The following is a 15,596-nucleotide window of genomic DNA, read 5'->3' on the forward strand; positions in this document are numbered from 1 at the left end:
TTCTGTTATAAATTCCAAATATGGCTTTTGCTTTTTCCCATAATTTATCTTTTTAATGTTTCATCCAATGTTTGCACTCTAAATATATTGCCAAAAATTTTTGGCATTCCCCATGATCTCTCCTATTTAACCCTATGTTCTATCGATAGATATCTTCTTTATAGAGTTTTGTCTTTAGTTTCTACCATAATCAAACTCTAAATTTTTAAAATATTTATATAATTGAAATATATTTCCAAATATATATATGTGTTTATGTATATTTATATATTTGATTTTAGTGGAACTGAGTTACTTTGAATATCATGTCTTCGGCTGGTGTTGGTAGTCCTTTTGTTGATCCTAAATGCTATTTCATATTGAAGAGAATTCACTGGTGATGTTACTAACCATCCTTAAAAAATATATTTGTTCTATTAGGTACGTGTCTTACACATATGCACAGATTAGAAATAACTTCTGTTTACCCTGAGTCTTGATACTAGATAGATGCATGCCGATTCCCCCACTTTGCTCAGAACTTTGCTCAAATGCTTCCTTATTAGAGAGGATCCCCTTGACTGCCTCATCTTTAGTATCTTTCCAGTTTTAGTTATACAATCACTGTAACTATGTTGACCAGTTTACCTCATTTCCTTTCTCATAAAGTTTGTCTCCACCTGATACTTTATATACATGTTTCTTGTTTATATTCTGTATCCTTGTACTCCCACCTCTGCACCAATGGATGGTTTTATTTTACTTGTTTTGGGTATAGACACACTGTCTATACTGTTTAGCCGAAATATTAATGTATATAGAAAACTCTAAGGCACATAGCAGGGCTTCTTCAATTGAGTATTTCTTTGTTGTAATAGTGCAGGGAGAGGGAATTCCTACATAGTTGTCAGAATTTTATAAATATTTCAACCAGTGATCAGACATTTTTGTGTTCTTAAATGACAAGAGTTATCCTCACTGTATCTGTATTGTAGCATCTCTTCTCGACAAACCTATTATATGTGTATATTATCAGTCTCTCTGAGTTCTTTGGGCAAATCCACTAGGGAAGTTCTTTAGGCAGATTCAACTAGGGAAGACTTTCCAGGCAGTCATCTTCAGGTACCATAAAAACATTGAGCATGTTGGCCAACATTGCCTCACGATGTTGGTAAAGAGGAAAAGATCAAAGAGTATATGATGAGTTACTCATTTCATAAAGTTGCGTCCTTGGGAACTGGTGTTCAAATTTCCACAGGGATATGAAAAACAAAACAAAACAAAAACCTGTGGTAAAAATCATACTGATATGTTTATTATATCTTAAGAATCACTTAGAGGTGCCTGAGTGGTTCAGTTGGTTAAGTGTCCAATTCTTGATTTTGGCTCAGGTCGTGAAATGGAGCCTGCCCAGGAGTATCTTCTGCCTCCAATAAATTTTTAAAAATTTAAGAATTCTCTTTAAAAGAAAAAAAGAATAATGGAGAGAACCTGTCCATATTTTTAGTTGGGCACATGCTGTGGAATCAGGATTACACAGTGGCTGACAAAGTGATGGTTGAGAAAAAAAAAACATAAATATCAAGTAGAGATGAGCGAGGAAGCTTAGTACAAATTACTTTGAAAGCAAAAAAAATAATATGCCCCCAATTGTTTGAAATTCTAAGTTCATATAATTAGAGAGGTTCAGAAGTTTTCTGTATCAAAATATAAACATAATGTATTAAAATGATAGTTGGGCTAATTCAGAAACTTAGTCAACATTTCAGCAAAAGTCAACAGACTGAATTTTGGGCATGTCATGATTTAAGTTAATTGAAATATTTGTTTAGGGGCAACTGGGTGGCTCAGTTGGTTAAGTATCTGACACCTGGTTTAGCTCAGGTCATGATCTTGGGGTTGAGAGATCGAGCCCTGCTTCAGGCTCTGTACTGGGCGTGGAGTCAGCTTAAGTTTCTCTCCCTCTTCCCTTACCCTCCCACCCCCCATGCAAGTGCTCTGTTTCTCTCCAAAAGAAGAAAAAAAAAAAAAAAGAAAGAGAGAAAACTGCTTGAAGTATTTGTTTAAAAGTAAAAACACCAAAAGTTTTGGTGGGCAATGATTTATAATTATAGGCAAACAAGTTTTGTCTTAATAATGTCATTACCTTCACTTTCATTGATGTGGCTTTCTTTTGACATTTACAGAATTCATTATTCCTTTTCTAAATGTAAATCTTTGATATTTAAAACTATCAGATTTAAATGTTAAGATTTTAGAATTTGAGGGCCTTTCTAGTTGATCTAGTAATGCACCCCACCCCAACTTCCCTTTTCTTCCAGAAAGAAGGAAACTGAAGCTCAGAGGACACAATTGAATCAATTGTGGCCATTGATGCTTATTAGAGGTAGGGCTCGGGCTAGACCTGACTTTCCTAAATTGGATTAAAAGGTGGAGAATTCTTTATCAATTTTTTCATACAATAGGCCACAGAAAACAAACCAGCAGCCAGTGTTGGGGGGCAGCAATATCAATTTGCAAATGAGAGTTTTCAAGTCCCAGAGTGCTACTAACAAATGTATGTCATCTCTAACTCTGCCAGGTCATCTCTAACTCTGCTGGTTTTCCCTGGACAGGGATTCATAATAGAAATTGGAATCCTATTCACTGTATTTGCAAAACATCATGAATTACCCAGCAATACTTTTAATAATGTATTTAGAATCTGCATTTGAGAAAAGAGAATATGAGATACATGTACCAGAGCTGAAGTGGAGATATATTTATGTATCTCTTCTTGAAATGAATAGGTGACTCATGATGATGTCAGTTTGTCCAAAACTTATTGGTAAGTGTTAATTTGAATTAGATAAAAAATAGAGTTCCAAAGATCAACAGAAAGACAGTGTGGAAGAAGCAGCGTGACAGGGTATGGCAGCTTATACTTTTGGTATAAATTGAAAATGATGAGACACTGGAGATAGGAATGTGTCAGGCATTTGGGGCTAAAGCAGAGCTCTGATTTTTTTTTTTTTTAAGATTTTATTTATTTGACAGACAGATCATAAGTAGGCAGAGAGGCAGGCAGAGAGAGGTGGGGGAAGCAGGCTCCCTGCTGAGCAGAGAGCCTGATGTGGGCCTTGATCCCAGGACCCTGAGATCATGACCTGAACTGAAAGCAGAGGCTTTAACCCACTGAGCCACCCAGGTGCCCCAGAGCTCTGATTCTTGGTCACTGGGTGACTCTGGGTGCTTTGCTTAATACTCTGTCTCTTTTCCTTAACTGCATCATGGAAACTATTAAAATTAAAACCAATGCTCACTTCAGCAGCATATATATATATATATATATATATATATATATATATATATATATAAATTGGAACAATACAGAGAAGACTAGCATGGCCCCTATGCAGAAATGACATGCGAATTTATGAAGCATTTATTTTTAAATCTTAAAAAAAAACAAAAAAACATAAGCTTGGTGAAGGTTATGTGAATTACCGCATGGTAAGTGCTTAGCCCGAAGCAGTTGTGATTCTCCATATACCTTAGCTATTATTTGTGTTGTTAATATTAAAGATAAGAAGTCAGTGAAAGAGTGGAATAAAAAAAGGAATAAAAAAAAGTTCCAGGATTGTATCCCAAATCTTAACTCATTATAAAGAATGGATCACGAACCAGTAATCATTCAATAAAAGGGAAAATTGCCATCTAGGAAAAAAAAACACTTAATGTAATTGTCCCCTCATACTATTACGGGAAATCAGTTTCACCCTGACTAAATGCCACAGTGTAAAATAAGCAAACAAAAGCATCAAATATTAGTAGAGAATATTGATGAAATTTATCTGATTAATGAATAGTTATGTAAGCGTATTTCAAGAAGTCATAAAGAATAGGTTTAAAAGTTATAATTGGAAAGTAGGCAACAAACTAGAAAAATAAGACAATTCACAAGATTAAATGTAAATTAATATATGAAAAAAAAGTTTTACATTGCTAGCTATCAAGGAAATTCAAGTAATTAAAAGATTGAAATAATTATTTTATTAAGAATTTAGGAAATAAAAATGTTAAGTATTCATGAAAGTGGAATGAGATCGTTATAAATATAGTATAAATTGGCACGCAATTTCTGTGAGGTAAATTGCCAATAATTGCATAAGGAACCTTAAAATCATTCTTCCCTGGGAGTATAATGTGCATATGTGTATGGATAAATGTTATCACCTGTTTCTCTGAGTTTTAGGATAACCATCTTGTTTCTGTATACTAACCCTGGCTTCCAAATTTTCTATAAAAATCGGAGAATCAAAATAAACAAAGTATTTTTAATAAGAATGAAACCTAACCAAGAATTTTGAAGATCACACCCTGTGTTCACTTTGCTTTTATTTTCCTGCACTGCCCTCTGCTGTCCAACACGCAGATAGCTCATGATACCAGAATTGTAACTGCCCAATACACAAAATTGCATTGTAATTTAATTTAGGTAATTCGTTTAAATTAATAATTTTGCACAATATAAATTGGTTGCATAAATTATTGGTTATATTATATAAACAAGTTCAATTGTATTTTTTAATTAAAAAAATACCCTTGTTTCAAAGCAGGCTAATCTGAATTTGAGGTTTTCTGCTGGTTTTATGTGCAGTTTGAGCCTACCATTGAGCCTATCCATGCTTTTACATGGATAAAAGAGAAAACAAATCATTAAGACAAGTTCTGAGGAATAATATAGATACTGAACAATTTTTCAGAAACCAAGAAATTATAAATTATGTCCTGTTTTGCCCATTAAAGAATGTTTTATAATTAAGCAATGTACAAAGTACCCTAAAGCAAGTCTGTTTTTGTAAGAGTTTAGATGACACATGGATTAGGGAAAGGGGTAAAAATGAAAGGCGAGCTGAATGGTCAAAGATTCAGTGGGTTGCTTCTGTTTCTCTGCAGTTCCAAGTGAAATAATAGCACTTTTGGTTTTCTTTTGTCTTTAATTCTTAATGTTTCTAGAGGAAAACCACTGATCCACTAACAATTTTAAAGGTAGACTCGGTGCCCTGTGGAAATGCATTACAACATCCCACGAGGGTGCCGTTCCTACACAAGCTTGCTTTTGAGGAACTTTGAAGATTCTTTGACTTACGACGTGCCAACATTTCGTTTTTATCCAAGGGGCGGCAGAGTTCTCTCTCAGAAACATTTTGTGAGGAGTACCTGAGAACAAAAATCCTGTCTTCATAAAACTAAGAGTTTTAATTACTTCATCTGAGAGGTTAACAGTTTATTTTGGCACCGAAATTATCTTTTAATAGGATATGTGTACTTGACTATGATATTTAATAGGAAGGTTCTTCGGAAGCATTGACATTTACTGTTCATGATTATTTCAGAGACTATTTCAAACATTAACTTGTGTTTGAAGAATACTTGCGTTGTCTTGTTAGTGAACTTTAAGGCTTACTAAAGCTGATACCACTTATCAGAATCTTTCTCATTAATCTAGGTATCTGTTATGATGTAAGCATACTTATGTTTTTACTAAAATAATTTTTTAAATGCTAGAGTTGGACTTGATTTAACATCTATGGGCCAGACTTTTCAGTAGGTGTTTTACATATATCTTTGTTTGGATATTTTAATAGCATCTGTTTGGACAGAATATTTACATGTATGACTATATAAGCTTAACATATTATAAAGCTAAAACATCTCTACGATGTTAAATCTGTAGCTTGATTTTGATCAACATTTCACACTGTCGTCTAACGAAACTCCATATATATACACTTGTTAAATATTTATGGCATACTATTATATACCCAGTACAGAGGTTGCATTGGTGGAGTGGCTATTTTCTTTGAGTATGTGTGCTTCGAAGCTAGGGAAGAATCTGTCAAAATAGTCTACAAAGAAGTAGGAAATTTTAATGGAGTCATGTTCTGTGTAAGATACATGTAGGCCTAGGAGAGCTTATAATGAGGTGGTCTGATAGTCAAGAAAGGTCATGAAAGCCTTTGTAAGGAAAGACTGTTGAGGGAAAGAAGTGTTGTAGGCAGAAGAACGTGTTATGTGGAAGGAGGAAATGAAAGAATGTTCATTTGCTAGAGTAGGGATACGAAGTTCCACGTGAGTTGTACCCCACATGCTCATCTTAACCCACACATCTTTCTGTGTCAGCATGCTAGCAGAAATTTTTCTCTGTGGTTCTTATAAGACACCTACTCGGTTGAATTTTCTGGGATCAGGAAAGGAATCAGTGTGGTATTAGTTTGGATTTCTGACTCTGAGGTTAGTTAAATATACATTTTTAGAAAAAAGCATTTTCTTAATAAGTGACAAAAGCAGGAGTCCTTAAATCTATTTTCACTCACAATATACTATTTCAAAGCTTTGTAATACTGTATTATTAAACTTCTGTCCTAAGGTTTTTAATACAGGAGTGATTTATGTATTAAATATGTGGTTTATAAATTAAAATTTAGTACATGTTACCAAAGACTGCAGTTTCAGCTTGTGAAATTAAACCTGTTCTTTTTGTCTGTTCTAAAAATAGATGAGTGTGAGATGTCTGTGAAATACACACTTAGCTATTTTAGAACTTGTAAAATTTCTCTTTACTTTCCTAGGAGAGTGAGACTTGCTATGGGGACTTAGGCTTTGTAAGCTGTTCCTTCCCCTGTGTTATTTATGAGTTTTATTATGAGTTTAATCGTAGTATTTCTGTTACATACCACTGCATTTGTATTTAATGAATTGAATTTACATTAATCAGTTTGTGTTAAAGCGACTTAATGAGATGCTTCATTTTTCTGTGTTAAAAGCAGGTCAGGGCCAACCGAAATACTCAGAGCAATACATTATTTAGTGCTCATTTTCTGCACAACTTGTAATTTTATCATGATTCACGGTTTAAATCAGTTAATAACATTTTCTGTAACCATTTCTAATAATTCTCTAAGGTCAGACATTTTACTATTGATTCATTGGCAAACTTTTTTTTTTTTTTTTAAACTTTCTGACATGGGAATTCTCACCTTCTTTTGTTTTCAGAACAGAATGTGTAGAATAAGATTGTGTCAGATTATCAAAGAATGGCATAAAAGAGGGAGTGGAATTTAGAACTGACGATACTACGTTTCCAACATTCGAATTTATGGAAAACAGCACGGAAACATATTAGAGCTTTTTACTCCTATGTAGGATATAACTGAAAATAGTGTTCAAAGTAAAAATAAGAAAGAACCCAAATTGTGTATCTGTGCAGGATATTTTCCTTGTTTTATCTCCACTCTCTCTAAACCTTCCCTCTTCTTCCTTTACCTTGATTGTGGCTTGTGTCCTCAGTGAACAGCAAGGCAGGCAGTAGCTGTCCCCTTTTCAGCCCCAAATCTATGTATACACCCAGCAGCGCCTGTACTCAGCTCCCACTCGTCTTCCTAAGATCAATGAAGTTGATACCCATTCAAGGGTCACTCCACACGCCGGCTGCCTGTCCTTCCCTACCTTCACAAGAACTGTATATTTTACCTCTTTTCTCTTTTCCTGCATCTTTTCCTTCCTTCACTCTTCATTATCAGTACTCTTTTGCTCTAGTGACCTTGCAACTTTAAGGCAGCCTTTCCTTGACTCCAGGCTCTCCCTCAGAGGTACCCACCTCTTTACTTCTTTGTTTCCCAGCCAAGGAACTTTGAAGACGGCAGTGGCCACCACTTCCCATGTGCTTCCAGCATTCCAGTGGGCTCTGCCTCGCCCCGCTCCCCGGACACTGACCGTGTAACATGTTTGACTTCCGTGGCCACTTTGAATTTTGCATCTTTGTATCTGAACAGCACTACCTTTCTCACTGATACTTTTCTTTCTTTTTTCTCTCTCTCCTCATTCCAAACAGCCCAGTCTCCTGATTTCCTTCCTGCCTCCACAGGAGCTTACTTCTGCTAAGTTTACTTAGGGACTCCTTTGACTATTTTCCTTTTATGTCTATGGATTTACACCATATTTCTATATTGAAGCCTTCTACTTTTCTTTTTTTTAAATCTTTAGCCAAGACTGCTTTTGAGGCTTATACTTTAAAGATTTTGCTTGTGTATTTGACACACACACACACAGAGAGAGAGAGAGAGAGCACACGTGCACTCAAGTGGGGGACAGGGGGAGATGGGAGAGGGTGAAACAGACATCCCACTGAGCAGGGAACCAGATTCAGGCTCTATCCTGGGACCCTGAGATCATGACCTGAGCCAAAGCAGACCCTTAACCTACTGAGCCACCCAGGTGTACCCTGAGTCTCATACTTCAAATACTATGATTACCTGACCTCACCATTTACATGTCTTACCTGTATTGAAAACTCACCCTCACTTGAACTCTGTGCTTCTCCTGACTCTTCCTCAAGAGCCCCCGAGCCCATCACTGCTCTGGTCCTCCGGCCATCCTGACACCCGTATCAGACACCTGCACGGCATTCCTGGTACTAGGCTGTTACTCAGCCGCATCCTCGGTCTACCACCACACGCTGTGGATTCTTCCTCCCAAATCAATGTACAGCCCCTTCTTGTCTGACCATCTCCACAAATGCCAAAGCCACTTATTATATTGAGCTCGATTTTTTTTTAAAGATTTTATTTATTTGACAGAGAGAAATCACAAGTAGTCGGAGAGGCAGGCAGAGAGAGAGAGAGGGTAGCAGGCTCCCTGCTGAGCAGAGAGCCCGATGCGGGACTCGATCCCAGGACCCTGAGATCATGACCTGAGCCGAAGGCAGCGGCTTAACCCACTGAGCCACCCAGGCGCCCCCTATAATAGCCTTCTAATTTATTTTCTCTCCTTTGAATTTTGCTCACCTTAAATCCATTTCCCAAATAGCAACTTGCATGATCTCTTAAATTTTTGCATTAAATTATTTTATATGTGGCTTAAAATCTTTCTGTGACTTGCCTTTTGACAGAAATTCAAAGCACAGTTTTTTAGCATTTCTATTGGACCCTGCACGACTAGCCCGCCTCCCTTCCCAAACACATTTGAGGTCATTGTCCTCACTCACGTGTGACTGAGCTAAACTCTCTTTCTTTATACATCCCTAAAAGGCTTTCCTTTTGTTGTTCTGTTTGTCTGGAATGTTCTTCCTCCATAGTCTTCAATGAAACATTTCTTTGGAATCACAGGAAATGCCATTTCTTATGCAGATTTTCCCCTGACTACTCATGGTCCAAACTGGAATCCACTTGTGATTTGTCTCTTGGGGAATAAAGCTCTGTTGCTTTAGAGAACTACTCATAATGTGCTGTAATATGTTAAGATGCTCTGCAGGAATAGTTAAAATCCCAGACCCTTATGTCACAGTGCTAGTCTGATCCTGACTCTATGTCCTGTGTGCCCTAGGACTGTGGGCAAGTTCTTTAACCCCCCAGTGCCTACATTTCTTCATGAATAGTAATAAATACGTGCCTTGTAGGGCATTTACAAAGTGGAAATGATTAATATTTGTAGAGTAAACCCAACACATAGTAGGCACCATATATGCACTTACATACACGCGTGTATATGTTTGTGCATAATCTACCTAATGCCTGAAGGCACAGAACTGTCACCTGCCACAATTCTTGACCTATAACAGGCTGACAGTAAATATTTGCTTGCTGAATTGATGAAATGTGCAGTGCACCTTATAATTAAGCTTCATTGATTTTCAGAGAAAAAAGGAACACTTGTTATATTTATAAGAGTATGTGATCGGTTGTAAAATTTACATTTTGGTTTGTGATCCACCCATTAAAGTCATTTAATGATACATTTTTGAGAAAATCTCCAGGATTTCATCTGGGCAGCCCCCTACCTCCTAGCAGGCATGGTCTTATTATCCTCCTCATTTTGCTGATGTGACACTCGGCGCTGAGAGCCTACAGGGCTCATACAAATAGCAGAGCTAATAAAAGGTGGGATGTTTCCACTCGTCTCAGTGCCCTGGATCTCCCTGCAGAGCTCATTGTTCTTAGCTTTTTTTGGAAATACCCAGTGAACTCCATGAATACTTTTTATAGGGTTGGTGATACTAACGTCGGTGATGACTCTTAAATGTTCATGCAGGGACACACATCAGGTTTGATGTTCTCTCCTCCTGCAGCCTCCTGGTTGTTCAGGCCTTCATCATTCACAGCCATCTCTGTCTGCGAGGATCTGCTTGCCCTTGGCCTCGCCTCCGTCATTCCCTTGCCTTCTGCGTATACGCTCTAGAGCGAGCAGTTCTAAAAGGCCACCTGTTGTTCCTGATTCTTTCACCTTACTTTCTCGGATTAACCCTGGTAGAAACTCTGTACCATCACAGTTCAGGATTACTAAAATTCGGTTCCTGTCATCGACTTTCTGGCTTTTTCACCCAGCTTCTCCTTAAGAAAGGCAAGCAAGTGGTTAGTTTCTCCTTGAACTCGGCCACATATCACCATATCTTTTCTGGATTCTGAATACATGGCATTGTTTGTTGGCTTCTCCCCCCTCCCCCCATGCCCCTGCCAAAGGCTCAGAAAATTTGAGAGCTGAAAGGGGCCTTATGTAATTCAAGTCCCAAATTTATAATCAGAGAAACTAAACTTCAGGAAGGTGAGTGACCGGCTCACGGTTGCTCTAGGAGTGGGGGGCTCAGGTGAAAATTGCTGTTTGATCCTTAGTGAACTTCTGTTCTTAATTTACTCACTTTATGAGAGAGAAACAACACAACAAGACTGGGATGTAGAGGCCACAAATTCAAATAAAATAATGTGATTGATTTTCTTGTTCATTTATATATTTACTTTTCTGTCTTTCACAGTTTAACAGCAATGCCCAGGACGTGAGCTGTTTTCAGCACCTTGTCCAAGCCAATGTGAGAAATAAGAAAGTGCTGAAAGATGCAGTGAATAATATCACAGCAAAAGGAATCACTGACTATAAGAAAGGCTTTAGTTTTGCTTTTGAACAGCTGCTTAATGTAAGTATCCATACCGCCCCCCTTTTCTCTCTTATTACTGAGTCACGGCATCTGAATTTCAATATGCTGGTACTTACTACCATCAGTCACTATGAGTTACATAACTGTGCTGGTTTTCATTTAATTTAAAAGCAGATGTGTCCAGGCAGTAGAAATCTTTGAACTACTTTTATTTTTAAATCCAAAATTCAAAAAAACATACAAAACATAGACATTCTTTTTCTTTTAGATCTTTTCTTCCATCATCTTTTAAACATTCTTTTTAAAGATTTTATTTATTTATTTGTCAGAGAGAGAGAGAGAGAGTGAGTGAGCACAGGCAGACAGAGTGGCAGGCAGAGGCAGAGGGAGAAGCAGGCTCCCTGCCGAGCAAGGAGCCCGATGTGGGGACTCGATCCCAGGACGGTGGGATCATGACCTGAGCCGAAGGCAGCCAGCCGCTTAACCAACTGAGCCACCCAGGTGTCCCCTTCCATCGTCTTTTAAAACTGCTTAAGAAGCACATTTGTAAGATCATTATTTCATTTTGTATAAGCACTTCCAACTTAGTTGACATATGTAGACTATTGTTTCATTTTGTTCTCTCAATCGCTACTATATTTATCTGGAGACTGGCGTTTTCAAATCCTCCAATGGCTGGTGGAAATATTTTAGTTTAGTTTTTTTTTTTTTTTTTTTTTTTAATTTTTGAAGATTTTATTTATTTGACAGAGAGAAAGGGAGCACAAGTTGGGGGAGCAGCAGGGAGAAGGAGTGGGAGAAGCAGGCTCTTCCCTGAGCAGGGAGCCCAACAGGGGCTCGATCCCAGGACCCTGGGATCATGACCAGAGCCAAAGGCAGCCACTTAACTGACTGAGCTACCCAGACACCCCGAATATTTTAAACATCTACTTGGTTCTTGTAGTTGTTTCTTAATGTACAGAAAGGTCCAAATGACAGACATGAAGGTGAGGAGGACATAAAATAACAGAGCAGGAATTCCTTCCTCGGTGACGATCCGCCCTCCAGACGTATCACCCACTGATATCTCTGTTCAGACTCTCACGCTCCAGCACGCCTACTGTCTGCCCCGTATTACAGCGTGTATCTCACACTCCAGACTCCCGTTCTCAAATGGCTTTGTCGTCTGTTTCGTTTTGAACTCTTCAACGCAGGACTTATCATTCAGCTTTTTATCTCTTGTGAAGCAGTATTACTATGGTGGTTGAAAGTGCGGACCGAAACTTTCTGCACCTCGGTTTCCTCCCTTAGACCGTGGCACATTCCTCAGAGGGATGTAGGTAGGATTGTCCACAGAACCTGGCGCATAGCAAACCTCATGTGATTGTGGTTGTTGGCTCGATACTGGTGTCTTGATCATTATGACTATAGTTAACGCCTAGCATATGTCTAGTAGAGGGTCAACTTGGAATTCATACCCTATTTGTTGAGTCACTGAATAAGCCCTTACAGGTGGTCTTATCTACGAATCCTACTTTGCTGTTCCCTGAGTAAACTTCTCAAAGAGTTTTCAGGGTATCTGACTGGTTGCTTCCTCCAGTCATTCATTCAGCCGATATTTATTGGAAGCCTCACAGTTTCCTGTCAATTTACCAGTACTGGAATAGCAGAGGTAAAGCAGACTGTCTGGTGGCAAGAACATCCAGCATGGCACGATTAATGATCATTCCTAGAACAGTGTGTTGGTGCTGGTATGGGGCAAAATCAGAGTCTGTTTACTTGAGTGGCACCAAAGAGGGATTCGACTTACCCAAAGGAGATCAGGAAAGTGGGCATTTTCTTGAAAACAGGATTTACAAGAGTGAGTAGAATTTAGGCAGGTAGATGAGAGAGGGAAAATCATGTCAGATAAAGAGAACCACACGGACAAAGGCACAGACATAGGAGACATCGTGGCACATTGAGAAAGTGGCAGGTGCTTCCCCAAGTCCGGGACATAGCAATATATAGGAGCAGTGAGGGAAATAAAAAGGCCATGAGGTATCAGTTAATGAGGTGTTTAGGAGCAAATGAAAACTTGATAATATGAGAATGGCATGGTCTAACGAGTGTTCTAAGTTAAGCTGTCCTGGTGTTGGAGTCAAAGGTTAAGGAGAGTGACATGGTAACTAACGGGATGGTTCTCTGGACTCGAATCCTTGGTGGCTGGTGACACAGGACTCTCGAGAGGGGCTCTGAGGGTGGAAAAGGCTCAGTTTCAGTTATGTGGACTTTGAGGTGATAATTATTTATTAGGTAGTGTTAGATAAGCAAGTAAGGAGACTGGGAAGCCAAGCAGCTCAGTGTTGCAGTTTCCAGCGGGAATTCTCTTTGGTAAAATGTGTAAGTTTATTAAAGGGTGTATGTTCGTTAACTAGAAGGATGAAAACTCAGAACTCGGAGATTCAGATGTAATGAACTCTTCGATGACAATGTATTCTTTCTGCGGTAAAGAAATAGAATTTTGTGGGCTTTTTCATAGAAGTTTTTTTTCTTTTGAGCCAATCAGGTTTTTCTAGATTGTGGCATTTTGATGACCCTTCTTAGTATTGTTAATTGTGTCACTCCATTCCCTCGTATTCAGGTTTCAGTTGTGAAATGATAAGGGGTCTCAAGCCTCGTGTACTGTTTCCAAGGCTGTCTCATTAGAGAGGCCACAGTAACTCCCAGATTCACTCCTAGTTGCTGATTAAATATGATTTAACTCCACTTGGCCTCTCACAGTGCCTCTACTGCCAGTTGTAAATGATTTTTAATATGTTCTCAGTTATTCCTGAAATAAGTCTCAGATGTTCTGCTTTCCACATATCCCTTATGTATTGCTATTCTTTATTTTATTTGTAGTAAAGATTTTATTTATTTATTTGACACAGAGAGAGATCACAAGCAGGCAGAGCAGCAGGCACAGAGAGAGGGGGAAGCAGGCTCCGGGCCGAGCAGAGAGCCTGATGCGGGCTTGATCCCTGAGACCATGACCTGAGCCGAAGGCAAAGGTTTAACTCACTGAGCCACCTACGGGCCCCTGTTTGTCATTTTCAAATAATTCCCAGGGGCCTGGGTGGCTCAGTAGGTTAAGCAGTTGACTCATGATTCTAGACTCATAGAATTGAGCCCGGGCATGGGCAGTGTGCTCAGCGCAGAGACTGCTTGTCCCTCTCACTCTGCTCTTTCCCCTGCTCACACGTACTCTCTCTCTTTCTCCCTCTCTCTCTCAAATAAATACGTAAATAAATAAAAACTTAAAAATAATTTCCCCAGATGTTATTACTAGTCTTATTCAAAGTTGAAGCAGATTTTCTTACCTATTTCCAATACTTGCAGTCTTCTTGTCCCACAATGTTATTCTCTGGCTTTTGTTTGTCCTTGTAAGGTTTATCATTAAGATCCCTGAAGCAAGTATCAAATAGGATTAAATGTATCACTTATCCCACAGTACACCTTGAACTGAGATTTGAGTTAGTCCTCAGATGGCACTTCATAAAATATTACAAATCAAAAGGCATTTTTCAAAAAAAATTTTATGAAGTCCGTAAGTGATAGCTGGTGTGCTGTGTCATGTCCGCACGGTGATACAGGGAAACACAGGGATACACTTAACACAATTTGTTATGAAATCACGTATTAAAGTAAATTACCAACTCTACTAGTCATTTTATTGAAATAGCCAAGTTCTTTCCTTTACTCAATTTGTTACAAACCATAACATAATTGTTAGGATTGTGTGATTCTTTAGAAAACTGCAAATCCTCTGACTAGTTGCTGACTTCGCGTATCACGCATCTACTAAGGAGGCTACTCCTGGGAAAGATCGTATTAAAAACGAAACATTTCTTTATTTCCCCTTTTGTGTATGTCCTAACATCTCTCTCTCTCTCTTGGGAAATATTATTATTTTAATTACACGACTGATCAGCAAGAGCCATTGTGCTTACTTAACTGGTACTTGTGTTCATTAATACTGTTGCCCCCACTACTTCCAAAAATGAAACCAAGTCCTTATGTAAAATTCTTTTTTTTTTTTTAAAGATTTTTATTTACTTATTTGACAGAGAGAAATCACAAGTAGATGGAGAGGCAGGCAGAGAGAGAGAGAGAGAGGGAAGCAGGCTCCCTGCCAAGCAGAGAGCCCGATGCGGGACTCGATCCCAGGACCCTGAGATCATGACCTGAGCCGAAGGCAGCGGCTTAACCCACTGAGCCACCCAGGCGCCCATAAAATTCTTAATCACTTTTCTGTAACAGCCCTTTAGGTACATATTATATAGGCAGATAAAAAGAAATCATCAAAGAAATTAATTTTAGTTAAGGGATTTCAATGTCGTTCACAGAGGTATTTTGATGATAAAATAGGTAACTTTTTTATAGTCAAATTTTCAGATGGCTTTCTTCACAGATGAGAACTATGCTTGAATGTGACAAATTGTAATATTTAGTACTTAGGTTTTCACAATACTTGGTTAACAGCTTTAACTGCCAATGTTCTAATGGCCTAATCAATGGGGTGAGATTATATGAAACAAGATCTTTTCATCACTAGAGTTGTCTTGACTAATTTTTACAATGGGAAATGGGATTTATCTTCTTTGAAAAGTAAGATAGGGTATAGTCTTTCAATAAGCCTAAACACTGCTTAAGGATTAACATTTTTTTTCAAAAATACTTCTCATTTAAAGGCCAAGGCTGGTGATTT

At 38.3% G+C, this 15,596-nt stretch overlaps 1 protein-coding gene and 1 pseudogene across 2 annotated transcripts in view; both read left to right on the forward strand.

Annotated features, from left to right (window-relative positions):
• The window catches only part of CACNA2D1 (calcium voltage-gated channel auxiliary subunit alpha2delta 1), a 501,786-nt gene that overhangs the window by 404,996 nt on the left and 81,194 nt on the right, over nucleotides 1-15,596 (forward strand). For both annotated transcript variants that reach the window (XM_059396947.1, XM_059396946.1), the window contains exon 11: nucleotides 10,769-10,927. In XM_059396947.1, the coding sequence (XP_059252930.1) occupies nucleotides 10,769-10,927 (159 nt within the window). The remainder of the gene's footprint in view (nucleotides 1-10,768; nucleotides 10,928-15,596) is intronic.
• LOC132017025 (U6 spliceosomal RNA) lies at nucleotides 3,311-3,411 on the forward strand (annotated as a pseudogene).

This window comes from Mustela nigripes, chromosome 4 (assembly GCF_022355385.1).
Source record: "Mustela nigripes isolate SB6536 chromosome 4, MUSNIG.SB6536, whole genome shotgun sequence".
Lineage (NCBI taxonomy): Eukaryota > Metazoa > Chordata > Mammalia > Carnivora > Mustelidae > Mustela > Mustela nigripes.